The sequence below is a fragment of the Myxocyprinus asiaticus genome, chromosome 26 (assembly GCF_019703515.2).
Source record: "Myxocyprinus asiaticus isolate MX2 ecotype Aquarium Trade chromosome 26, UBuf_Myxa_2, whole genome shotgun sequence".
NCBI lineage: Eukaryota > Metazoa > Chordata > Actinopteri > Cypriniformes > Catostomidae > Myxocyprinus > Myxocyprinus asiaticus.
In genome coordinates this window covers 9,304,011-9,329,905 of record NC_059369.1, presented here as the reverse complement: position 1 = coordinate 9,329,905, position 25,895 = coordinate 9,304,011, and the positions used below count along the sequence as shown (strand labels likewise).

General features: G+C 39.4%; 2 protein-coding genes and 2 non-coding genes across 4 annotated transcripts in view; 2 read left to right on the top strand and 2 right to left on the bottom strand.

Moving 5' to 3' along the window:
• Positions 1–1,157, top strand: part of LOC127416747 (ras GTPase-activating protein 2-like) — a 98,963-nt gene extending 97,806 nt beyond the window's left edge. Inside the window, exon 25 of the mRNA XM_051656278.1 lies at positions 984–1,157. Within this exon, the coding sequence (XP_051512238.1) occupies positions 984–1,008 (25 nt within the window). The 3' untranslated portion in view covers positions 1,009–1,157. The remainder of the gene's footprint in view (positions 1–983) is intronic.
• On the bottom strand, positions 1,028–1,100 carry trnar-ucg (transfer RNA arginine (anticodon UCG)). Its single transcript has one exon. It is a non-coding gene; the product is annotated as a tRNA-Arg (tRNA).
• A 1,527-nt stretch (positions 1,158–2,684) lies between the features above and the next one.
• Positions 2,685–2,757, bottom strand: trnar-ucg (transfer RNA arginine (anticodon UCG)). The gene has a single exon. It is a non-coding gene; the product is annotated as a tRNA-Arg (tRNA).
• A 14,803-nt stretch (positions 2,758–17,560) lies between these two features.
• Positions 17,561–25,895, top strand: part of LOC127416703 (uncharacterized) — a 59,709-nt gene continuing 51,374 nt past the window's right edge. The window contains exon 1 of the mRNA XM_051656211.1: positions 17,561–17,728. Coding sequence (XP_051512171.1) covers positions 17,561–17,728 — 168 coding nt within the window. The remainder of the gene's footprint in view (positions 17,729–25,895) is intronic.

Genomic DNA, 25,895 nt, shown 5'->3' with positions numbered 1-25,895 from the left:
AACCTCAGCTCCGTAGGCTGATGCCTTATCCATTAGGTCAGACTTAGTCATTTTAATGTTCTGCTTAACATAACCTTAAGTACTGTGATAAGGCTGAAAGTTTTCAAGTGTTATGTCTTTTTTCAAAGCAAGATTTCCATTGACTATAATTAAACAGCCACATTCTTGTAAACAACCTATATAAGACTCTAGAACACAATCCTCATCTCTGTAGGCTAATGCCTTATCCATTAGGCCAGATATAACAATTTTGATGTTGTGCTTAACATAACCTTAAGTACTGTGATGCTATAATAGGGCTGAAAATTTGTCAAGTGTGTTATGTCTTTTTTCAAAGCAAGATTTCCATTGACTATAATTAAACAACCACACTCTTGTAGACAACCCAGATGGAACTTGAACTCACAGCCCTCTGCTCTGAAGGCTGATGCCTTATCCAATAGGACACTGGATCAGATGTAGCAATTTTAATGTTGTATTTAACATGACCTTATGTACTGTGATGCTATAAAAAGGATCAATCTTTTCAAGTGTGTTGTGTCTTTTTCAAAGCTAGATTTCCATCGACTATAATTAAACAACCACACTCTTGTAAACAACCCAGATGGAACTTGAACTCACAGCCATCTGCTCTGAAGGCTGATGCCTTATCCAATAGGACACTGGGTCAGATGTAGCAATTTTAATGTTGTATTTAACATGACCTTATGTACTGTGATGCTATAAAAAGGATCAAACTTTTCAAGTGTGTTGTGTCTTTTTCAAAGGTAGATTTCCATTGACTATAATTACACAAGCACATTCTTGTAAACAACCTGGATGGAACTTGAACTCATAGCCCTCTGCTCTGAAGGCTGATGCCTTATCCAATAGGACATTGGGTCAGATATAGCAATTTTAATGTTGTACTTAACATCACCTTAAGTACTGTGATGCTATGAAATTAATATAACTTTTCAAGTGTGTTGTGTATTTTTTCAAAGGAAGACTTCCATTGCCTGGAATTGAACAGCCACACTCTCAAAACCAACCCAGATGGGGCTCGAACCCACAATCCTCAGCTCCGAAGGCTGATGCCTTATCCATTAGGCCACTGGGTCAGATAAAGTAATGCTGATATTGTACTTAACATGACCTTAAGTACTGTGATGCTGTGAAATGGCTCAATCTTTTCAAGTGTGTTGTGTCTTTTTTCAAAGCTAGATTTCCATTGACTATAATTAAACAACCACAGTCTTGTAAACAACCCAGATGGAACTTGAACCCACAGTCTTCTGCTCTGAACGTTGATGCCTAATCCATTAGGACACTGGGTCAGATTTTAATGTTGTATTTAAAATCACCTTAAGTACTGTGATGCTATAAAAAGGATCAAACGTTTCAAATGTGTTGTGTCTTTTTTCAAAGCTAGATTTCCATTGACTATAATTAAACAGCCACATTCTTGTAAACAACCTATATAGGACTCTAAACCACAACCTCAGCTCCGTAGGCTGATGCCTTATCCATTAGGTCAGACTTAGTCATTTTAATGTTGTGCTTAACATAACCTTAAGTACTGTGATAAGGCTGAAAGTTTTCAAGTGTTATGTCTTTTTTCAAAGCAAGATTTCCATTGACTATAATTAAACAGCCACATTCTTGTAAACAACCTATATAAGACTCTAGAACACAATCCTCATCTCTGTAGGCTAATGCCTTATCCATTAGGCCAGATATAACAATTTTGATGTTGTGCTTAACATAACCTTAAGTACTGTGATGCTATAATAGGGATGAAACTTGTCAAGTGTGTTGTGTCTTTTTTCAAAGCTAGAGTTCCATTGACTATAAATGAACAGCCACACTCTTGTAAACAACCTATATAGGACTCTAAACCACAATCCTCAGCTCCGTAGGCTGATGCCTTATCCATTAGGTCAGACTTAGTCATTTTAATGTTGTGCTTAACATAACCTTAAGTACTGTGATAAGGCTGAAAGTTTTCAAGTGTTATGTCTTTTTTCAAAGCAAGATTTCCATTGACTATAATTAAACAGCCACATTCTTGTAAACAACCTATATAAGACTCTAGAACACAATCCTCATCTCTGTAGGCTAATGCCTTATCCATTAGGCCAGATATAACAATTTTGATGTTGTGCTTAACATAACCTTAAGTACTGTGATAAGGCTGAAAATTTTCAGGTGTTATGTCTTTTTTCAAAGCAAGATTTCCATTGACTATAATTAAACAACCACACTCTTGTAGACAACCCAGATGGAACTTGAACTCACAGCCCTCTGCTCTGAAGGCTGATGCCTTATTCAATAGGACACTGGGTCAGATGTAGCAATTTTAATGTTGTATTTAACATGACCTTATGTACTGTGATGCTATAAAAAGGATCAATCTTTTCAAGTGTGTTGTGTCTTTTTCAAAGGTAGATTTCCATTGACTATAATTACACAACCACATTCTTGTAAACAACCCAGCTGGAACTTGAACTCATAGCCCTCTGCTCTGAAGGCTGATGCCTTATCCAATAAGACATTGGGTCAGATATAGCAATTTTAATGTTGTACTTAACATCACCTTAAGTACTGTGATGCTATGAAATTAATATAACTTTTCAAGTGTGTCATGTATTTTTTTCAAAGGAAGATTTCCATTGTCTGGAATTGAACAGCCACACTCTCATAACCAACCCAGATGGGACTTGAACCCACAATCCTCAGCTCCGAAGGCTGATGCCTTATCCATTAGGCCACTGGGTCAGATAAAGTAATGCTGATGTTGTACTTAACATCACATTAAGTACTGTGATGCTGTGAAATGGCTCAATCTTTTCAAGTGTGTTGTGTCTTTTTTCAAAGCTAGATTTCCATTGACTATAATTAAACAACCACATTCTTGTAAACAAGCCAGATGGAACTTGAACCCACAATCCTTTGCTCCAAAGGCTGATGCTTTACCCATTAGGACACTGGGTCAGATTTTAGTGTTGTACTTAGTATCACCTTAAGTACTGTGATGCTATAAAAAGGATAAAACTCATCAAGTGTGTTGTGTCTTTTTTCAAAGCTAGATTTCCACTCACTGTAAACGCACAGCCACACTCTTGTAAACAACCTATATAGGACTCTAGAACACAATCCTCAGCTCTGTAGGCTGATGCGTGACCTTAAGTACTGTAATGCTATGAAATTAATATAACTTTTCAAGTGTTTTGTGTATTTTTTCAAAGGAAGATTCCCATTGAATATAATTGTACAGCCACACTCTTTTAAACAACCCAGATGCGACTCAAACCCACAATCCTCTGCTCTAAAGGTTGATGTCTTATCCATTAGGCCACTGGATTTAAGGAAGCTTATTTTAATGTTGTACTTAACATAACCTTAAGTACTGTGATACAGCTGAAACTCCTCAAGGGTGTTATGTCTTTTTCAAAGCAATATTTCCATTGACTATAATTAAACAGCCACATACTTGTAACCAACCCAGATGGGACTCGAACCCACAATCCTCAGCTCTGAAGGCTAATGCCTTATCCATTAGGCCACTGGGTCAGATGAAGTAATACTAATGCTGTACTTAACATCACCTTAAATACTGTGATTTTATGAAAAGGCTCAAACTTTTCAAGATGTGTTGTGTCTTTTTTCAAAGCAAGATTTCTCTTGACTATAATTGAACAGCCACACTCTTGTAAACAACCCATATAGGACTCTAAACCACAATCCTCAGCTCCGTAGGCTGATGTCTTATCAATTTGACCAGACATAATAATTTTTATGTTGTGCTTAACATCACCTTAAGTACTGTGATGCTGTGAATTGGCTCAAACTTTTCAAGTGTGTTGTGTCTTTTTTCAAATCTAGATTTCCATTCTTGTAAACATCCTAGATGGAACTTGAACCCACAATCCTCTGCTCTGAAGGTTGATGTCTTACCCATTAGGACACTAGGTCAGATTTTAAAGTTGTACTTAACATCACCTTAAGTACTGTGATGCTATAAAAAGGATCAAACTCAACAAGCGTGTTATGTCTTTTTTCAAAACAAGATTTCCATTGACTACATTTCAACAGCCAAACTTTTGCAAACAACACAGATGGGACTTAAACCCACAATCCTCAGCTCTAAAGGCTGATGCCTTATCCATTAGGCCACTGGATTTGAGAGAAGTCTTTTAATGTTGTACTTAACATCACCTTGAGTAGTGTTATGCTATGAAAGGGCTCAAGCATTTCAAGTGTGTGGTGTCTTTTATCAAAGCAAGATTTCCATTGACTATAATTGAACAGCCACAGTCTTGTAAACAAACCAGATGGGACTCGAACCCACAACCCACAGCTCCGAAGGCTTATCCATTACACCACTACATCTGATGAAGGTGTATTAGTGTAGTTCTTTACACCCCTTTTAGCTCTATGATGCTATGTATGGGCTGAGCTTTTCTATTCCCCTTTTCAAGTGTGTGACTTTTTTTTCAAAGCAAGATTTCCATTAACATTCCTTTCTGTTCTATGATGCTATGTAAGGGCTGAGCTTTTCTATTCCCCTTTTAAAGTGTGTTGTGTCTTTTTTCTATGAATGGGCTCAAACTTTTCAAGTGTGTTGTGTCTTTTTTCAAAGGAAGATTTCTATTGACTGTAATTGAACAACCACACTCTTGTAAAAAACCCCAGATGGGAGTCAAACTCACAATCCTCAGCTCCAAAGGCTCAGTCATCAGTTTAGGGAGTTCTAATTGTTCCTCAAAGTTTCTAATATCTTCATGGGTGGACGAAGATGTGGAACTATAAAGATCAAGATAGAATTCTTTAAAAGCATTATTAATATCAATGGCTGAGGTAAATATTTCACCACCAGCAGATTTCACTGAAGGAATGGTACAAAAAGATTCTCTCTGCTTTATATATCTAGCCAAAAGTTTCCCTGCTTTGTCCCCCGACTCAAAGTATGACTGTCTTGCGCTGAATAGCCAGAACTCCACCTTCTGCGACAAAATAGTATTATATCTGTATTTCAGTCGGGTCAGTTCTGAGGCCATCAGACGACATTTGGCGCTTCAGCTCTGCCTCTGCATTTTTTATATTCCCTTTCAACTCCACGAGTTCTCATTCTTTGGATTTTTTGATGAATGAGGCATACTGTATGATCTGACCCCTAAGAACTGCCTTTAGTGCCTCCCAAGCCATGCCCACAGAGGATTCTGAGGACCAGTTGGTCTCCATATAAACATTGATTTCAGCCTTTAATATTTGTTGGAAATCAGGATTTTGCAAAAGGGATACATTAAAGCGCCAACTATCTGATTTTTTTCTTTGTTCCGTATGTGGCAACACCAGGGCGTGATCTGAGACTAAGATGTTTCCAATTGAGCAATCAACAACAGATGAATTGAGGGACTTAGATATCAAGAAAAAATCTATTCTAGAATAAATCTTATGGACTGATGAAAAAAATGTATAGTCCCTCCCAGATGGGTTTAAAAGTCTCCAAATATCTGTAAGACCAAGATTTTTACACATCCTGTGAAGCTTCAATGTTGCTCTAGGGAGCTTACACACTTTTGCTTCACTACGATCAAGGACTGAGTCCATCAAAAGATTAAAGTCTCCTCCCAAATATTATATCATGAGGGAGGCAACTTCCCTTCAAGATCTATAAAAAAGCCCTGATCATCAGCGTTAGGTGGGTAAATATTAGCCAAAATCAACCTTTGCCCCTGAATTTCTGCTAAAAGAATAATGACTCTTCCTAATTTATCTTAAATCTGTTTGAGACATTTGAATTGTAGATGTTTACTTATCAATGTAATGACTCCCCTGCTCTTACTTGAGCCAGCACTAAAGAAAACATGTCCACCTGATATCTTCCCAAAATTTTCAGCTTCCTGCAGGAAAGATGCATTTCTTGAAGAAACATTATATCATATTTCTTATACTTAAGAAAAGAAATAACCTTCCCTCTTTTTATGGGGTGCCCCCATAAAGACAATCCACTCATATTAACATTTGACATTTTGACATATTAGAAAAATTAGATTGTGGGTCAAAAATAAAATTATAAAGACTACATTCCCCATTAGTGCAACAATCAAACCCCAGAATTCCCCCCAAACCAAACAAACAGAAAAATGAAAAACGTGTGCATTAACCCCGTGAACGACAGCGCAAACCGGCATCCATCCCTCTACACTCAAACAGTCCATGTATGCCTACAAGAGTCCCCGCGACAACTTTGCCATTGGATTGCTCTAATCCGGTGTTTCTATACAAATTTTGTGAGGCATAATTACATAACAGAAAATACTCTGTAAAACAAACTCCAGCCAATAGGCAGAATAAACACAAAGAACATGTAGATTCATTCACAGAACTGTCTTGAAGGTGTGTTCCTTCATAAAACAAACTCCAGCCTCTAGCGGAACCAGCACACACACACACACACACACACACACACACACACACACAAGAAAAGGGCCATTCAGTTTCCTCGGACAGTAAAACGAATGATCAGTGAGCCGGCTGTTCATAAGTGCAGCAGATGACCTAATCCTTCCAACGAGCTGCACAAAATACTCCACAAAACAAACTCCAGCCAATAGGAGGCATAAACACAAAGAATGAGTAGATTCATCCACAACTGTCCCGAAGGAGTGTTATTCCACAAAACAAAATCCAGCAGCTAGGCAGAACCAGCAGAAAAGGAAATAAAACAGGAGCCCAGCTTCCTCGGATGGTCAAGTCTATGTTCAGCTAAACAAGCTCACTTGGAGGCAACATGAGATACACACCATGACTTCCTCAGTCCCTCAATGTTATGAAAGATATTGTTTGCTGTGGGCATGAAAATACCCTGCGGCCATCCTTAGTATCCATTCTCAATTTGGCCAGGAATATCAGTGCAAAAGAGATCCTCCGTGAATGCAAAAGTTTCTTGAAGGAGTGTTATTCCACAAAACAAATTCCAGCCGCTAGGCATAACCAACACAAAAAGAAACAAAAAAGGTGCCCAGCTTCCTCAGACAGTAAAGTATATGTACAGTGAGACAAGCTCACTTGGAGGCCACATGAAAATCACCAATTGGCTTACTCACCCATTGTGTCTATGAAAGATAATGCTTGCTGGGGACATGTAAATACTTTGCGGCCATCCTTAGTATCTATTCTCAGCTTGGTCGGAAACATCAGTGCAAAAGCAATCTTCAGTTAATGTAAGAGTTTCTTGCATTCCTTGAATCGATCACGTTTTTCTCTTGTCGAATTCGCAAATTCTTTGAACAAGAAAATGCTGTGGTTCTTCCAAGAAAGCCTTCCTTTACTCCTCGCCTCGCGTAACACAAGATCTTTATCGGATGATCTCAGAAATTTGGCCAGAATTGATCGGGGTCTGTCTCCTTCCGTGGATCTCTGAACCGGGACTCTGTGAGCTCACTCGATTTCCAGCTTATGGCCTGTTATGTCGAGCAGACTTTAAGTACTTAAAGTACTTAACTTAAGACTTTCACAGGAATTTCATCATATCTCGACATTCTTCATGCTCAGGAATTCCAACAATTCGGACGTTGTTTCGCCAACTATGATTCCCTAAATCTTCCAACTGTTCCCAGACGTGTTCCAAGTCTGTCTTGATTGCTAGCGGATTAGCAGCTTATTCCCTCTCCGATGACTCCAGATAATCAATCCGCCTCTCGACGTCCAACAATCTTGTAACCAACTCAGATAATTTAGCCTCCATTGCCGTAATCGATCACCATATTACAGCAAGATCCTCCAGGTCTGCTACAACCTTCATCAGCATTACAGACATGCTCGACAGTTGCCGCGGAATTTCTCCCGCCACACCGTCCAAACTGAGTCCCTGGTCTGTGGGCCTGTCAGAGGTATCAGCTTGAGCACGTAAGTGTCTTTTAATATCTCCAGAGCCCGAGGATTTTGAATTCTTTGTTTTGTTGACTTCATAGAACAGTTATGTAGTAGGGTGTATCGAATCTCACCGGTTTATGACATAAAAATAATGAAAAACTAATAAAGTGTACAGAGGTCGCCGTTTACACGTCCGACCCCCGCATGGTGCCACATGACTCACCATAAGTACTCTGATGCTATGAAAGGAATCAACAGTTTCCAGTGTGTTGTTTCCTTTTTCAAAGCAAAGTTTCCACTCACTGTAATTGAACAATATTGTAAATGACCCAGCTGGGACTCGAACCCACAATCATCAGCTCCTATGGCTGATGCCTTATCCATCAAGTCTGATGAAGGTGTATTAGTGTAGTTCATGACATCACTTTAAGTTCTGTGACGCTATAAATGTGCTGAGCCATTTCAATTTCCCTTTTAAAGTGCGTTGTGACTTTTTTCAAAGCAAAATTGTCTGATTGCTATTGTATAGACACACTCTTTTAAATGACTCAATTGGGACTCAAACCCACAATCGTGAGCTCCGATGGCTGATGACTATAATTGAACAGCCAGACTCTTGTAAACAACCCAGATGGGACTCAAATCCTCAATCCTCAGCTGATGTGTTATCCATTAGGCCACTGAGTCGGATGTAGTTGTTTTAGTGTAGTTCTTAACATCAGCAAGTACTCTGACGCTATGAATGGGCTCAAGCTTTTCAAGTGTATTGATTCTTTTTCAAAACAAGATTTCCACTGCCTGTCATTGAACAGCCACACTCTTATAAACGACCCAGATGGGACTCAAACCCACAAGCTAGAAGTCTGCATGGGACTGTTTTTTCCATCCCGCTCCCACCCACTCCCGCAAGTTTCTATTCTACACCCGAATGCTCCCGCTGAATTTAACTTCATGTTCACCGTCTCTCTGCCTGCAGTGATTTTCTTCCCGACCGCTCCGGTTCCCGCAACCCCACATTTGTTTTCCACATATAGCAAAAGCCATACAAATAGACAACAAGTGTATACAAAGAACATTTCATGTTTCTGTTATTGCTTTTATCAGATGACGTGTGAAAATGACGCTAATTTGACTTGCCTGAAGTTGGTTTCTTAACACTAAATTGACAATTTTCTAGTTCGAGTTTCACATGCTTTAATGACACAGTGTGCACTTTACCATTCTATTAAAGCCCTGTTGACTACCTGGCTGCCTACTCTGAATATTGAATAATTTAATACACAAGCTGTGTGCACATTTATTTTATGTTCTAAAAAAAATGACTTTTTTTTGCACTCATTAATTAATCAAATTAAAAGAGATCCACATAAGATGTTTCAGGCTATTCTCTGACCGCCCACACCTGTCCACATCTCATGTTAGTACCGTCCGCTCCCGCCTTCAACTCAGAAATGTAATACCGTGCCACAAGAAATCTAATCGGGTCCCGCGGGTCTTGCGGTAAAGGTTGGCACCTGTGGGAAATCACCTCTAACAGCTGTTTTGTGTTTGCAGTGAAAACGGAGAGTGATTTAAAGGGCAATCCAGACCGCTGGAGAGAGCTGAGCCTGCACTTGTGTGTGTGTGTGTGTGGGCATCATTTGCATCTACAAAAACACATTAGAGTGAACGAAAATAAAGATACCTTTTGAGTTTGATTCACCATCTCCTGCTTCCTCCTTGAGAGAGAATGAAAGGACCTTGTCATGGTGGTGCCAAAAACCCAGGAAGGAGGAAGGATATGCTGCCATGACGTCCTCGCCGCTGGAAGAAGTCTTCAAGTCCCTCACCAGCATCCACCAAGCACAACACCAGGACCTCATGGAGCTGCGGATGGAGCATAAGAAGTGCTTCGAGGTGCTCCTCCAGGCCCAAGCGGAGGACTGGCGGGTGTTGCAGAGCTTGCTGCCCCAGGAGAGGGCTTCAGCCAAATCACCAGCAGCAGCAGGACCCCATGTGACACAAGCAAAGATGACACCGCAGGACTTCATGGAGCTCTTCGAGCATACAACCAGAGCCCTGAAGTGGCCGCGGTAACAGTGGGCAGTCCATCTGCTACTGCTACTGTCTGGGGAAGCCCAACTCACGGCACACCAACTTCCGGTGTCCAACCTCCATTTTCTCTCTCTCTCTCTCTCCCCCTCTTTCTCCCTTCCCTCCCCTTCTCTGTATCCTGTTCCTGTTCTCTGGAAACTGGGAATTCTTTCCCCAAAACTGGTCCCCCTGTCCCATGGACCGTTCATCCTGCTGGCTTCCCCTAACCCTCTCCGCTCTCCCCCACAGGCTGGTGAATCCGCTGCCAAGGGTGTGGGTGTGAAGTCTGGCCAGTCTGCTGGAGCTGCAGGGGTCCTGGGCGTTTCCAGGATCGATGCCCCACGATGAAGGTGGAGACATTGGTCCGGGTCCCTGATATGCCCCGATCAAGCAGAAGCATACCAGATACCTGTGAGTATAAAGGGAAGTACATATCAAGCCTTGGTGGATTCAGGTTGTCATCAAACCTCCATTTACCAAAGCTTGATTCAATCCGAGGCTTTGGATACAAGTCGATGGGTGCAGGTAAGGTGTGTGAATGGGGATATTCAGGATAATCCATTAGTGATGGTCATCATTCAGTTTCGGGGTCAAAAGCATAGTGTAGAGGCTGTGGTTAGTCCCCGCCTCACCCATCCACTAATCTTGCATATGAATTGGCTGGCATTTACTGATTTATTGAGGGAAATCTGTGTGAATGGGTCCTGCAACAGAGTGTCTCAGTGTGTGGTTTGCGATGCACTGGCTGGGGAGGTGGAGCCGGGGCCGTCTGCGTCAGCTTTGCATCAGGATGATGTAAGGGAGAGGGAAGTGCCGGCTTCCCCAGCCATTAGAGGATTCCCTGCAGGGGATTTCCCTCTGATGCAGACGCGAGACCCTTAGGCATGCCTTCAATCAAGTGAAAGTGATTGATGGTCAACGTCTCCAGCCAGACATTGCACTCGCATATCTGTATTATCAAGGATCGGTTGTATCGAGGGACACAGGATGCTCAGACAAAGGAAAATACAACCCAGTTGTTAATACTGAAGAGCCATCGGGAAATGTTACTCCAGACAGCTCATTTTAATCTGATGGTAGGTCACTTAGGGCAGAAAAAACACTGAACCTTCTATTGGCCCATTTCTATTGGCCGGGCATTCACAGGTATGGTCACAGATGGTGTGTGGCCTGCCGTAAATGTCTGCTGGTGAATCTGCCGGCCACCCCAAGAGCGCCATTGCGCCCCCTTCCCTTGATCGAGGTCTCCTTTGAATGAATTGGCATGGACCTCATCGGTCCATTAGAGCAGACGGGCAAACTCTGTAAAGTACTTTAGACAGTTCTGATTTATCATTTTTTATTTTTCTATCCAGTCAGACTTACAGTTTTCCCATAGCTTACTATCAAAAATCCATGCTTTTTAATTTATCCAGACACATTTATTGAAATCAAGAAGAAAATAATGGCAGAAAGTTCACTCTGGAAAATCCTTCAGCTTTGTCTCAAACTGCAGCCAGCCAGATTTAACATCTGAACTTATATGTTTTCAACAGCAAAGACAAAAAACATTTTAGAAAGGTTTGAACAAAATGGAATAAATGAAACCAAATATGAAGGTTTCAAACATATACAGTTACTTTGAAGGATCAAAATTGGGTTGGTTTACAGGTTTACACAGAAGCTTTAATTACTTGACAATAACATGTAGGCCTATTTACAAGTGTTGTACATGTAGATATGTGAAAACAGGTATGTGCAAAAAAAAACCAAAAAAAAAAACCTGCTGGGCATTACTGCCTGCCGCACCTCCACCGGTGCCTTCATTTGTCCAGCTATGGGGTCATCAGCTGGAAGCCAACTATCACGGATATTTCACCCCATTAATCCACGAACATCTCCTGGTGGTGGGGCAACGGTCAGGGACGTCTTCCTGCCACCCCCCGCAGCTGGACCAGATCCTCTCGATTGCCTCTCGTTCTTACTCTCCCATCAAGACATTCTTCCTTTCCCGACAAGACATACCATACAACCAGGGTTCAATACACAACCCCACCCATGAGCAGACCTACCCTACGTACAAGGCCTTTTCTCTGTTAGAAAAAACATAAGCTATCAAACTCTGCCTTCCACCCATCCAGTGCCTGTCCTTAAACCAATCCTCCAACAGATTAAGTAGGAGAGCAACGTAAGAGGTGAGCCGCGAGACTGTGTCAGCCTCCCATCCAAAGCCTAGCTTGGCCTGGTTTCGCTCCCCCACTCAATCCCTCACCAGAAACCCCCAGATAAGGACTGAGTGTGTCAGCGTAAATACTTCCTCCCTACCCTTTACCTATTCTACCTGCTACATCACCACATATAGCAGTTGTTCCCTATTCCTACTTTCTCACTTCTGCACACCCCACTTTTCATCCTTCCTTCTTAACCATAACCAGAAGCTCTCTTTTTATGCTTCCTCTGCCATTTCCTCCAGAGACTTCTTCAACCCTGATCCAAAGATACCAATGTTTTCAACAGGTGCTGCATTGATGTTCCAATAAACACTCGACACTCGACCTCCACAGGGTAAGTGGCAGCCCTCCATCCATTTTCTCTGCACTCGGCAGCCAGATCAGCATATTTTAGCTTCTTCCTCACATAGGCTGCCTCCAGTCCCTCTTCCCATGGGACAGTATGTTCAATCATTATGACTTTCCTAGCTGATGCCAACCATAACACTATGTATGGCCTCAAGCAGGTGATGGCAATCTCAGAAGGAAATTTTAGCTGCTGGCCAAGATCAACCATCATTGACCAATCACTTCAATGTACCAGGATTTACCTTTCTTCCCTCCGTGCCATGCCTTGTGCAGCACCTCCTTTTTTAACAAACTCAATGTACTTCTTCTGAGGAGCATGATGGCCTTTGTTGGCCTTTATTCTACACACCTCAATGATCTCTGCCAGCTGTCGCAGAACCTGATCATACCGCCACCTGTACCGTCCTTGTGCCAAGGCGGTCTTGCACCCAGCCAACATGTGCTGCAGATTTGCTCTTGAGGCATCGCAGACAAATTTCCAGGGCTTGGAAGAGTGTCATAGGTGGACCTTATTAGAAAACTTAGCCTGGCCTGGGATATCTTCCACAGGTCAGCCCATCCTAAAACTCTATTAGATGCACCTTCCCATACTGTCCAGTGCCCTTGCTGCTGCTGGCTGAGTGCTCAAATCATATACCCTTCCTCTTCCATCTTAGTTACTTCTGTCATTACCATCGCTTTCTCCTGTTTTGTAGAGCCTGCTGACCACAGTTTGGGAGCCATTCCCCCATTCAAGGCCTGCTCTTCTTGATTGGGTTCTTCCAACAATCTCTTGTTGCTTCAGTCTTGAAACCGCTCTGTTCACAACCTCCTCTGCCTTCCAGGAGTGGCCGGTTCGGACCTGGGCTTGACAAGCCCTCACTGACTGGTCTGTCGATTCCCTTAGTTCTAAGAACAGCCTGGTCTTCTCCTGCTTGTAACCCAGGTTGAAACTGCTTGTAACTGCAGTGATCGCACACATCTTTAGCAGCCACATCAGGCGATGATACAGTGTAAATTGGTAACACCAGACCTTGTATTTGCCTGAGAGATGACAATTGTCTATCTTATCCAAGCCCTCTTTCAGCTGCTTCAGAACCAATCCTGCCATGTGTTTATCTGACAGATCTGCTGTGTATTCTCTCCCTAAACTTCAAATGGGCCGCTCTGCCAGCACTGGGATTCTAAGACCATCCACCTCAAATGATATCTGGTCGCTTCTAATCCCCTTATGAATAGAAAGGCTACGTGATTTTGCTGGCTTGATCTTCATCATGGCCCATGCCAAAAGCTCTTCCAGCCTTTTTAAGAATTTGTTTGTACATGCAGCAGTCTGGAGAATGCTTGTGACATCATCCATATAGCTGTGCAGTGCTGGCAATCTCACCACAGATTGTGCACGGATTCCTTGGGCCATCTGTCTGGCACCAATTAGGATGATCTCGAATGCAGCTGTGAACAGGATGGAAGAGACTGTCATCGCAATCCCATTTTCCAGTTGCTGCTATCTAGTTATGTACTTCTGTGTAGTATGACATATGTGTGTGTCCCCATAGTAACTATCTAACAAGCTCTTAATGCACTCTGGTACATAGAAAAACTCCAGTGCATAGCTGACAAGCTGGTGTGGAACCGATCCATAGGCATTTGCCAGGTCCAGCCAGAGTACATGGAGGTCTTACTTGTCTCTCTTGGCAGACTGGATCTGCTCCCATATTACTGACGCATGCTCCACACATCAATAAAAATCTGGTATGCCTGCCTTCTGGCTGCTTGTGTCTATGTATCCATTCTTCAGGCAGTAATCAGACAGCCTCCTTGCTACCACCAAAAATAAAATCTTTCCCTCCACATTCAGTAGAGCAATACTCCTAAACTGACTTATGCTGGTGGATTCCTGTTCTTTGGGTATAAAGATGGCCACTGCCCTTCACCATTACAGGGGTATGCACTGCGTCCAGGCAACACTCAGTAGTCTCCATAACAGTTTAAAAACTGTTGGGCACTGCTTATACAGCCTATATGGGGTCCTGTTCGGGCCCGGGGCTGAAGTTGCCCTGGCTTTTTCTACCACAAGCCTGAACTCACTCAACTTGGGTGGAGTTACATCAAATCCCACTACTGGCTCCGCTGGCTGAGGGACATATACTGGTGTATCTTGCGGGCTATCTTTGAAATGTCCATTACTTTTCTAGATATTATGGTAACAGTTTGCATGTGTACAGGTATGTGCAAACAGTATAAAGACTTTTTATTTTATATAATTTCTTTATATTTATATTCACTATATTGACATTCCCATGGCTTTTTAATAAATTATGGTAATGCTTTACAGTAGTGTTCCATTTGTTAAGAATTTATAAAGGGATTAATTAATGGCTAATAAGTCATTTACAAGTGCATTATAAATCATTTATATGCAGTTAGAGCAACATACATAAAATCTTTCATCAAATATTTGCCAAATAGTGAGCATTTTACCTTGTTTTTATTTAAAATGTTATAAATACTCAATAAATACACTTATTAATACTTAAATAAATCAAAAACATTAAATGTCCTAATTCATGATTTTACAAAGTAAAAACACACTATTATAGTGAGATTAAAAGGAGTGATTATGTTATTTTGCTACAGTGAGCTTTGTGTTTATATTTATTACTGTAATGTCTTGAGTCTCTTGACTTACTTGGGTTGTCATTTTATCACGCTGTTGTTACCTTCCTTTTCATGCTCATCCACAGCATATATCATATAATAAAGCCTGATGTCTATGAAACCATACTGAACTTTATGTTCTTTATGATTCTTATGTTGGCAACTCCTTAATAAATTTTTCATATGTGTCCACTACATTAAGATACATTTTCATAGGTTACTAATGTTGAATAAGTCTCATTGAGCATTTATAACATGAGAGGTTAAGTGGCTCACTATTTGGCAGGTATTGAATAAAAGTCACAGTTTTTATACATGTTGGTATAACCACATGTCAATGATTTATAATGCATTTGTAAATCAATTATTAATCATTAATGAACCCATTTATAAACCCTAAACAAAGGGAACATTCATGTAAACTGTTGCCAATGTTATTAATTGCCATGATTTTTCCATGGCTGGAAATCACAAATTTAAAATCCCCTGACATTTCTAGATTTTTCTTTACTGTAGAAACCATTCAAATATGAATTAACCTTGTCATGAGCGTTTAACACATTCAGTTTTTGGCATGTTCTACAGTCCTTTGCAGTTCAAGTCGCTGACACATACTGTACTGGCCAAGGCCTATTTTGTAGAAATTCCAAAGATTGAGATATGCATGTTTTTCTGAGTACCATCAGTGGTGGACGAGTGCTGCGGGGTAAACAAGTCTGACTCCAGAGTTCACCCCGGAGTATAACCAGCTCTGATTACAACCTCTCCAGCAGTACAGCGCAAGAGCTTGGATGGCCCCATGGTTTCCAAGCAATAACCAGAATATTATGTAGAGGTTCTGCACTGGGCTGCACAAATGCATACCAACCTGATTAACAACTGGGGAGAAGTAAGAGATAGCTTCTTCATCCTCGATAATAAACCTTGATAAAAAGACTTTTGCCTTGACTGGATAGAAATGGAGTTAGGTGTGAACATGAGAGTTATTTTCTGTGGACTGGCTACAGGTAGACAGCACAGAAAGTGAACTTTCTCAGCTGTGATTCTCTGCTATGTTTTTGCTTGATCTCTTTTGTATTATGTAGGGAGATCAGAGAGTGATTTAACATTATGGTGACTGTGAGTTGTTTTAGCAATTAGAGAGGATTAACTGGACAAATCCTAATTTTGTGGTGAGAAAGTAAAATTTCACATCTGGTTTATAATTTGATTTGCAATGAAGTCAGTGGATGTTAAATGACAGAACTGGTATGATCTGAATCAGCAGGTTCTAATGTTTAATATGATAAATATAACATCCACACAAGCTTTTTATCTACAGTACATGAAAAATAATAATACTTGACCTGACACTAATTTGGAGAGAAGTTGATTACTAAACTAGGCCTACTTGTAGCAGATAAACATGAGAATATTATATAAAAAGAGGCACTTTACACACAGAATACACCACTGATTTACAGACGTTAAAACAAAATGTGTAACACTCACTGCATGGTCTCCTATATCGCTTCAGAAAATGTGGATGAATAAAACATTTTATGAGGGAGTCAGAGGGACACACACATCCCATGTTGCCTTATGCAAATCATTTGCCAAAATCAGGTTTCTGTATTTCAAAGACATGTTTTAAAAATTGGGTCTGCCTAAAACCTAGTTTTTTCATCGTGGGGAAGACTTTTGTTTATAAAGGGAAAAGTGCTGCATTGTCCAAGTTAGTTAAAACAGTTCAAACAGTAGAGATTATATATTGCTTAGTAGCTTCACACTATAACAACCATTTGATGCCTGTCCAAATTTATTTTGGTCTGTAATAGGTGCTGATATACTTGCCTTGATTGAGGTACCGATTTATCCCAAGCGGTCATGGCTGTAACCACAGTTTAGTTTTGAATGTGAAGGGGCTTAAGAGATTTGTTGATGAAATATACAATATTATTATTGAAGAATATTATTAATAAATTAGGCTATTTAAGGGGGAATGAGGAACCCAATACACCCAGTACAAGTTTAAGTAACATAAGATGGTAGTTATGTAAAAATATTTAAGCACAAAGATTTGTTAAACATTTTTTTTTTTTTTTGTCATTTAAAAGCCGTTTCTTTTTGTTTGTTTGTAATGTCTGTAATGTATTGTATTTGAACATGTTTACGATGTTTGCTGTTTCAATGATAATAATAATAATAATAATAATAATAAATAAATAAAAATGTAAGTGCAGCGTGACTGTAAACAGTGTTTGACGCGAGGGAGGATCTTGTATTGTGTTGCGTTGTTGTTGCTACAGCAACAGACAAAGCGCTCTTGAAGATACTGACGCGCTCCAGAAACAGCCGATAAACATGGTTAAATACGTGTAACACGACAGGGCTTGTCTCATTAATCTTACATTAATTAAAATTCAGTCTCAATTTGATGTAATATAATGCAGATGGCGCAGTCTAAGGAAGCGTCGCGAGCCGACAGTGATGTGGTGGTGCAGCTCCGCGCGCTCTGGAGAAGATATGAGCATCACTGCAGGCAGACTGACAGCTGTCCGAGTGCAGTACTCAAACACGACATTCTTCTGAACATCGACAAGCAAGAACCTCTCAGAAAGGTATTTTTACAGAGTGAAACGGTGGTGAAAGAACTGGGCTGGTTGGTCCCTAAAGGGATGATCGGTATGAACTGTAATTTAGTAAGCTACTACTGTCTTCAGTGTGAAGTAGCTGAAATCAGCCTACTTCAATAAAAAAAGTAGGCCGATTAAATGATCCATAGGTTTGTAAGGATGAACCTAAAGAAAACATGTTCAGTTCACATTTCATCCATAATATATATATACACAGGTGCATCTCAATAAATTAGAATGTCGTGGAAAAGTTCATTTATTTCAGTAATTCAACTCAAATTGTGAAACTCGTGTATTAAATAAATTAAATGCACACAGACTGAAGTAGTTTAAGTCTTTGGTTCTTCTAATTGTGATGATTTTGGCTCACATTTAACAAAAACCCACCAATTCACTATCTCAAAAAATTAGAATACATCATAAGACCAATAAAAAAAAAAACACTTTTAGTGAATTGTTGGCCTTCTGGAAAGTATGTTCATTTACTGTATATGTACTCAATACTTGGTAGGGGCTCCTTTTGCTTTAATTACTGCCTCAATTCGGCGTGGCATGGAGGTGATCAGTTTGTGGCACTGCTGAGGTGGTATGGAAGCCCAGGTTTCTTTGACAGTGGCCTTCAGCTCATCTGTATTTTTTGGTCTCTTGTTTCTCATTTTCCTCTTGACAATACCCCATAGATTCTCTATGGGGTTCAGGTCTGGTGAGTTTGCTGGCCAGTCAAGCACACCAACACCATGGTCATTTAACCAACTTTTGGTGCTTTTGGCAGTGTGGGCAGGTGCCAAATCCTGCTGGAAAATGAAATCAGCATCTTTAAAAAGCTGGTCAGCAGAAGGAAGCCTGAAGTGCTCCAAAATTTCTTGGTAAACGGGTGCAGTGACTTTGGTTTTCAAAAAACACAATGGACCAACACCAGCAGATGACACTGCACCCCAAATCATCACAGATTGTGGAAACTTAACACTGGACTTCAAGCAACTTGGGCTATGAGCTTCTCCACCCTTCCTCCAGACTCTAGGACCTTGGTTTCCAAATGAAATACAAAACTTGCTCTCATCTGAAAAGAGGACTTTGGACCACTGGGCAACAGTCCAGTTCTTCTCCTTAGCCCAGGTAAGACGCCTCTGACGTTGTCTGTGGTTCAGGAGTGGCTTAACAAGAGGAATACAACAACTGTAGCCAAATTCCTTGACACGTCTGTGTGTGGTGGCTCTTGATGCCTTGACCCCAGCCTCAGTCCATTCCTTGTGAAGTTCACCCAAATTCTTGAATTGATTTTGCTTGACAATCATAAGGCTGCGGTTCTCTCGGTTGGTTGTGCATCTTTTTCTTCCACACTTTTTCCTTCCACTCAACTTTCTGTTAACATGCTTGGATACAGCACTCTGTGAACAGCCAGCTTCTTTGGCAATTAATGTTTGTGGCTTACCCTCCTTGTGAAGGCTGTCAATGATTGTCTTCTGGACAACTGTCAGATCAGCAGTCTTCCCCATGATTGTGTAGCCTAGTGAACCAAACTGAGAGACCATTTTGAAGGCTCAGGAAACCTTTGCAGGTGTTTTGAGTTGATTAGCTGATTGGCATGTCACCATATTCTAATTTTTTGAGATAGTGAATTGGTGGGTTTTTGTTAAATGTGAGCCAAAATCATCACAATTAAAAGAACCAAAGACTTAAACTACTTCAGTCTGTGTGCATTGAATTTATTTAATACACGAGTTTCACAATTTGAGTTGAATTACTGAAATAAATGAACTTTTCCATGACATTTAATTTATTGAGATGCACCTGTATATATATATATATATATATATATATATATATATATATATATATATATATATATATATATATATATATATATATATTTATAAGGTTTCCAATTGACCAAAAATGTAAATAGGTTAAAACTGCACATCAAAGTAGTTTTTGCTTTTATTACTAAAATCGTAATTTCCAACAAATTTATTTTAAAAGGTTTTAATTGAGAATCATGTGACAACACCAGTCAAAATGTCATACAGGATAAAGTGAATTTTCAAAATATTATCATATTAAAACTTTTTTAATCAATAATACTTAATGAATATATAAAGTGAGGCAGTAACCAAAATATAGAGCTCGGAAAATAAAACTTGCACAATTATTTTTTCTCATTATAATGTGTTTGCTTTAAATGTGACCCTACTTGTTAAAGTTCTTTACCCACATTTTAAAGCTGCAATGTGATTTAAGCTGCAAAATGTCTGAAAATATTTTACAGTACTTGGCATCATACTGTTATTATTTTCTCAACTCTATAAAATGAAATTATGCGTTTTAAGGGAAAAAATCTGCGTTATCCCGCCTGACTGAAATTGTTACTCGGTATGACACCTTATGAGTGTACACATGAATTGTCATTTTTACACAATGTACACATAATTGATGTTCATAAATAATACATTTTTATGTTATGTAAAGGGAGTCACACTAAAAATAGTTTTTTCAAGGAAATTAATTAGGCTACGCTGTAAAGAAACCTTGCTGCTCTCACTTTGTTTGACAGTGGCATCTAGAAAAATCATCAAAATGTGAAAACTGTACATATACATATTAACTGTTAATGATGAATAATTATATAAATATTAAGCATCTAGGCAAATGAAAAACATTATGAATATGGTGCATTCTCTTTTGACACGTTTAAACATGAAATAACTAATAACGCACTGTGTACAATGAAGTATACTTAATAACATGTTTTATTAACAGAGAAGAAAAGTTATTTCATGTTTATTAAAGCTTTATTAATGTGTAATGACGATACACTTAATATACAATGTGACCCAACAATGAATCAGCAATAATATAGGCTAATTTGACCTAGTGTGTGTATGTGTGTGTGTTGGGGGGGGCGGGGCAATATGTCCACATTTTGAGCTTCAGTTAGCATATTAGCTTACAACAAACTGGGACTAGCTAACTAGCTAGTATGGTTGTTGAAGAGAATTTGGTATAGTTAAACTTACATATTTTGTAAACATTTTATTCTAATCACTTATGGCATATTTTATGCCGAAAGGTTTAACATGTTAATCTTGGGCAGAGCAAGCAAGTAAGCAAACCTATGGAAAATTTGTCAGTAGGAAAGTACTACTCACTCACCCTTGGGGCCAGTTGCACCAGCTATACGTAAGTTTCAACTTAGCTTAGCTGTGGCGTAAATGGGCACTAAGTCACAATTTACACACTACTAAATATTTGAGCGTTGCACCATTAAACTTAGGTAGGACATAACCCTACGTATAAACGTAATATTTCCGGAAGCCTCCGACCAGGAGTAACGGATGGAATAAAAAAGCAGACTCATTTAATGACATCAATGAGCTCATGTTTTGGTTGACAAGCTTCAGTCCTTTCGACATATCCAGTATGATGATGTTGGCATTTACACTCGTTTATATTTACAGGAGAAAACATTATGTAAAAAACTTACTTCTTCAGCATGAAACCAATCTAACGGTGCACTTTCCTGTGTATACCGCCCGGTGTCAAGTTTCAACATATACGAAATAGATATTAAAATGAATAAATATCTGTTGTATTAGTACTTATTTATTGCCCCTTGTCATTTTAGATACAGTTATTAAATATTGTTATTTACATAGGCTAAATATACCATTAATTAAATCTCATTTTATTACGTATCGTATTTTAATGGGGATATAATTTATTACAGCTGACAGTTACGTGAGTAAACAAGGTTTGAACATCAACTCTGCCATGCAAAGGCAAAAGGCCGTAACTTCGTTTTTGGTCGAAAATTAGTTATTGATATTTTTGAGACATTCAAGACCTCCTTTATCATGTGGATAAGTATCTTGAGTCAATTTCGTTGTTTTTTCGAGAAAATAATGGGTTGTCTTAACAGTAACTTCCAAAAGCCCAGGAGAAACCAAGGCAGAACTCCGTAACTCCAAATTACCGCTCTTTGACTTTGTTTTGGAACACTCAAATTGAGTTAGGGGTACTCCGCTTTTGTTTAGCCGTGCGTCAAAATGAAGTTACTGTGCCGGCATGGAGTTACTGTACTCTGCCTTTGTTTTTACATTAAAGTTTACCGCGTTTAAATTACGGTGTAGCCTGTGTACTGTCATACATCTGTCATTGAAGCAATCTGACACACACGATACCTGAATAAAAGTGTAGTAAACAAATATTGTTGAGTGTTTTCTATAGCGTTTAAGGATGGCCTCTCGAGGGAAAATGATGGTTGAGATGGCTTTGAAACGCCAACATCAAGGTCAAGGTAAGAAAGTGTGTAACACAAAAGATGCATTAGAAAAATTAATTAGATAGATAGATCGCAATCTACTTCATTTAGCTAGCTAGCAGCCTATAGCATAAATAGGCTACTCGGCTATTCAGTGAATAGGCTACCAAACTGCTCCATATAACAAAGCACTGTAACCAAGCAAAGACTAGATAAGTTGCCAGCAATAAGTAATCGTAAATATTCTCAAAGTTTTTTTTTTCCCATAATGCAGATTATTCAGTCAGTGCCAGCCTATCAGTGACAGCTGTCAACATCAGTGTTAGTGAGTCTGGGGCTGCCCACTAGTTGCATGAGTGTGGACTCGAATGCCATGACAGCGTAGCATGTAGCATGATCACACATAAAATCAGTAGTAACAGTTCGCAATTAAATCTATCCTACCTTTTCTAGTAACCCAATAAAATCCATGGCAATGAATGTCATCGCAGAAGTTTAATCCACAACAATCCACAAGCATTCTGATTTCTGAGCATTATTCCTACTTCCTGGCGTTCACATCAATCCACAAGTCGATCTATTAGGCTAGACTACTTTCATTCAGTTCGATGTAAAAGCACTTAGGCTAACTTATGTCTTGTATCCTTTTATGTTAGTGAACACTGCAATAAATAAATTGCTTTCAAAACGGTATCCAACCACAAGTATAACTTTTTGTCTGGATGTCAGTTACAGTCAGATTCAGAAAAACAATTAATATAGTCACATTACTCTATATTATAGCCTTTGAGATTGGCCAATCCAGTCCACCAGTCAGAGAGCTGTGCATTGGAGCATGGTAGCCAAACTTAACCCTTGATTAACCAGCTGTGGCACTACCTTGTAGGCCTGTGGCTGTATTTATTATCTCTTATTCCAATCCCATGCATTTTAAATTTGTACATGATTTGTTATATCTTTGCATTCCATTATTAATTAAATTATTATGTTTACTCATTAGAAATATGCTTATCTTGTATTTATTCATATAATTAAGTGTCACCTATCTGCAGTCAACCTGTTAGTTTTGCTGCACACCAATTGAAGATATTCTTTACCGCTATAGAGGTATGTGTCATGTCTAATGTATTAAAAATGCCATCAGAATACAACCAAAGCACAGGATAGCAATAAGTACATGGCTATAAGTAATTGTAAATCATCCAAAATAAATGCCATGATCACTAGATTTTATACAGGTGTTACTATAATGATTTTGTAAATGGTGACATCAACAAAATATTGATAATGTGGAAGTTACTGCCTTTTGCCTTGGTGTGAATTCTCACTTTTTGCAGACAATACAAAGGTAGAGTACAGTAACTTCAAAATAGGGGTCAACAGTAAAGTTTGAGCTCAAAATTGTTTTATGTAGATAAATGTCATTACTAAAACATCTAATTGCCAGATTTCCAGTGTCCTACCTATAATACATTTGGCTGGACAACTAAAAACTTTAAAGTCATTTTTCTCAGTTCCACACTCTAGTGAGTTAAGGTCTTTTGCCTTTGTAGGGCAGAACTGTAACGAGATAAAACTGAAATTTATGGCTTTTTAATACTTCTGTGTACAAATGTGAAGGCTGTTTATTGGGTCAATACAGGTAAACGTCATATTATGTGACTACGCATCACTTTACGGAGAGCTAGTTAAGTCTTGCCATAAGAACAGGTGGTGCAGTCAGATTAAGCACTGACTTAGTTACAAACGAAAAAAAAACTGTTATCCTATGACAAAATTGTTATCCAGTATGACAAAACTCAGTTTGAACCTTAATCAGGCAGTTGTTTTGGCTACCTATAGAAATCTGCAACCTTGACCTTCAACATCCAAGTATGTAAATACATATTAAATAAACACATTTGCATAAAATTAACATTATACATGTTTTTTAGCGTTATCCCAAATGACACAGGAATTTACTACATAGTGTACCAGTGAGCAAAAAGGTTAAATTAAACATATTTTAAGAGAGACTTACTAATCTTGCACCATTGTTGGGGGGTCTTCAGGGTCTTCCTGATTGTGTAACATCCTGTCTGATAATGTGTCAAAATTAAACGCCCCACAAAATTGCCCCAGATTGCTTGTTATCCCGGATGACATTGGCTGACTGCCAGTTTTGGGACAGAATGCTCCAAAGCATAACAATCAACTGGATGTCATATTTTTTTAAATATTTAAATATATTGTTGGCAACACTCATACAATAATATTTCTCTCTAGAGCAGGAATAAAGTGCATCCAGCGCTACACACTTTATTCCCTGGTGCTGAACGTGCTTTATTCCCACTCCACACGTGTTGCCTCTCTCCCCGCTATAGACATGAGGTGCCGCATAAAGCCTAATATACTGTACGTACGAGTTGCAGGTGTGGTTATTTTAACAACAGTAGTGGAGACACTGGTACAGATACTGGCATCTTTCGCTTAAACACGCTGCAGAAAACAAAAATGAAACAAAGTGAAACTATCTTCATCTGTCTGATATGTGATTCAGACAGTTCAGCTAAGCCAGGCTTGTGTCAGGACAAGTTAATGTGGCCCTTTTAGACTATACATTTTTTCAGTGTGGATTTAGCTTTATTAATCAGTATGTCAGGAGCCTTTCATAATAAACAAACAGATTTTTGTTCTAATTTTGTGAAAATTAAACAGAGATGTCATCATGGCAAGGAAAGCCTATTTGTACTTAAATTAATCAAACAGCTATTCAATGCTTCACTGTTGTTATGTAAATTGTTTTTTTGTTGTTAGTAGATTCTCACTTTAAGGAAAATATAAAAATGGTCCATTCAGACTTTTACATTTTTATAAATGTTCTCTTAGGGAACACCCCTGAACCCCCATACAGTATTTTTATCTGTCAAAATGCCTCCTATGTCCCATACATATACAGCTCTGGAAAAAATTAAAAGACCACTGCAAAATTATCAAAAAAATCAAAAATCAAATCACTTTTATTGTCACACAGCCATATACAAAAGTCAACAACATAGCAGTCGTGACAGTGATGAGACATATAGCAATTTACAGTAACATCAAATTAACACAACACAGTTTAAAGTCTAATATACACATAATTACACACAACACAATATACAAATAATAACATACACTGTACAGTATACAATACACACAATATAGATACACATTATTCAATAAAAAAAGTATATATAGTATATATAGAATGTACAGTAGGTTGTATTGTACTGTATTGACATTCAGGCTGTCGGTTGATAGTAAGTTGTTAAGAGAGAATATAATATAATAATAATATAATTTATGACAGTCCGGTGTGAGATATGAGTAAGAGTAATAAAGTGCAGTGCTGATGTATTTTGATCGTGGGAGATCAAGAGTTCAAAAGTCTGATTGCTTGGGGGAAGAAGCTATCATGGAGTCAGCTGGTGCGGGTCCTGATGCTGCGATACCGCCTGCCTGATGGTAGCAGTGAGAACAGCCCATGGCTCGGGTGGCTGGAGTCTCTGATGATCCTCCGAGCTTTTTTCACACACCGCCTGGCATATATGTCCTGGAGGGAGGGAAGCTCACCTCCGATGATGTGTTTGGCAGTTCACACCACCCTTTGCAGTGCTTTGCGGTTGTGGGCGGTGCTATTGCCGTACCAGGCGGAGATGCAGCCAGTCAGGATGCTCTCTACAGTGCAGGTGTAGAACCGTGTGAGGATGTGTCGGTTCATTCCAAACTTCCTCAGCCGTCTCAGGAAGAAGAGGCACTGATGAGCCTTCTTCACAACGACTTCAGTGTGGATGGACCATGTGAGTTCCTCAGTGATGTGGACACCCAGGAACTTGAAGCTGCTGACTCTCTCCACTGGTGCTCCATTGATGG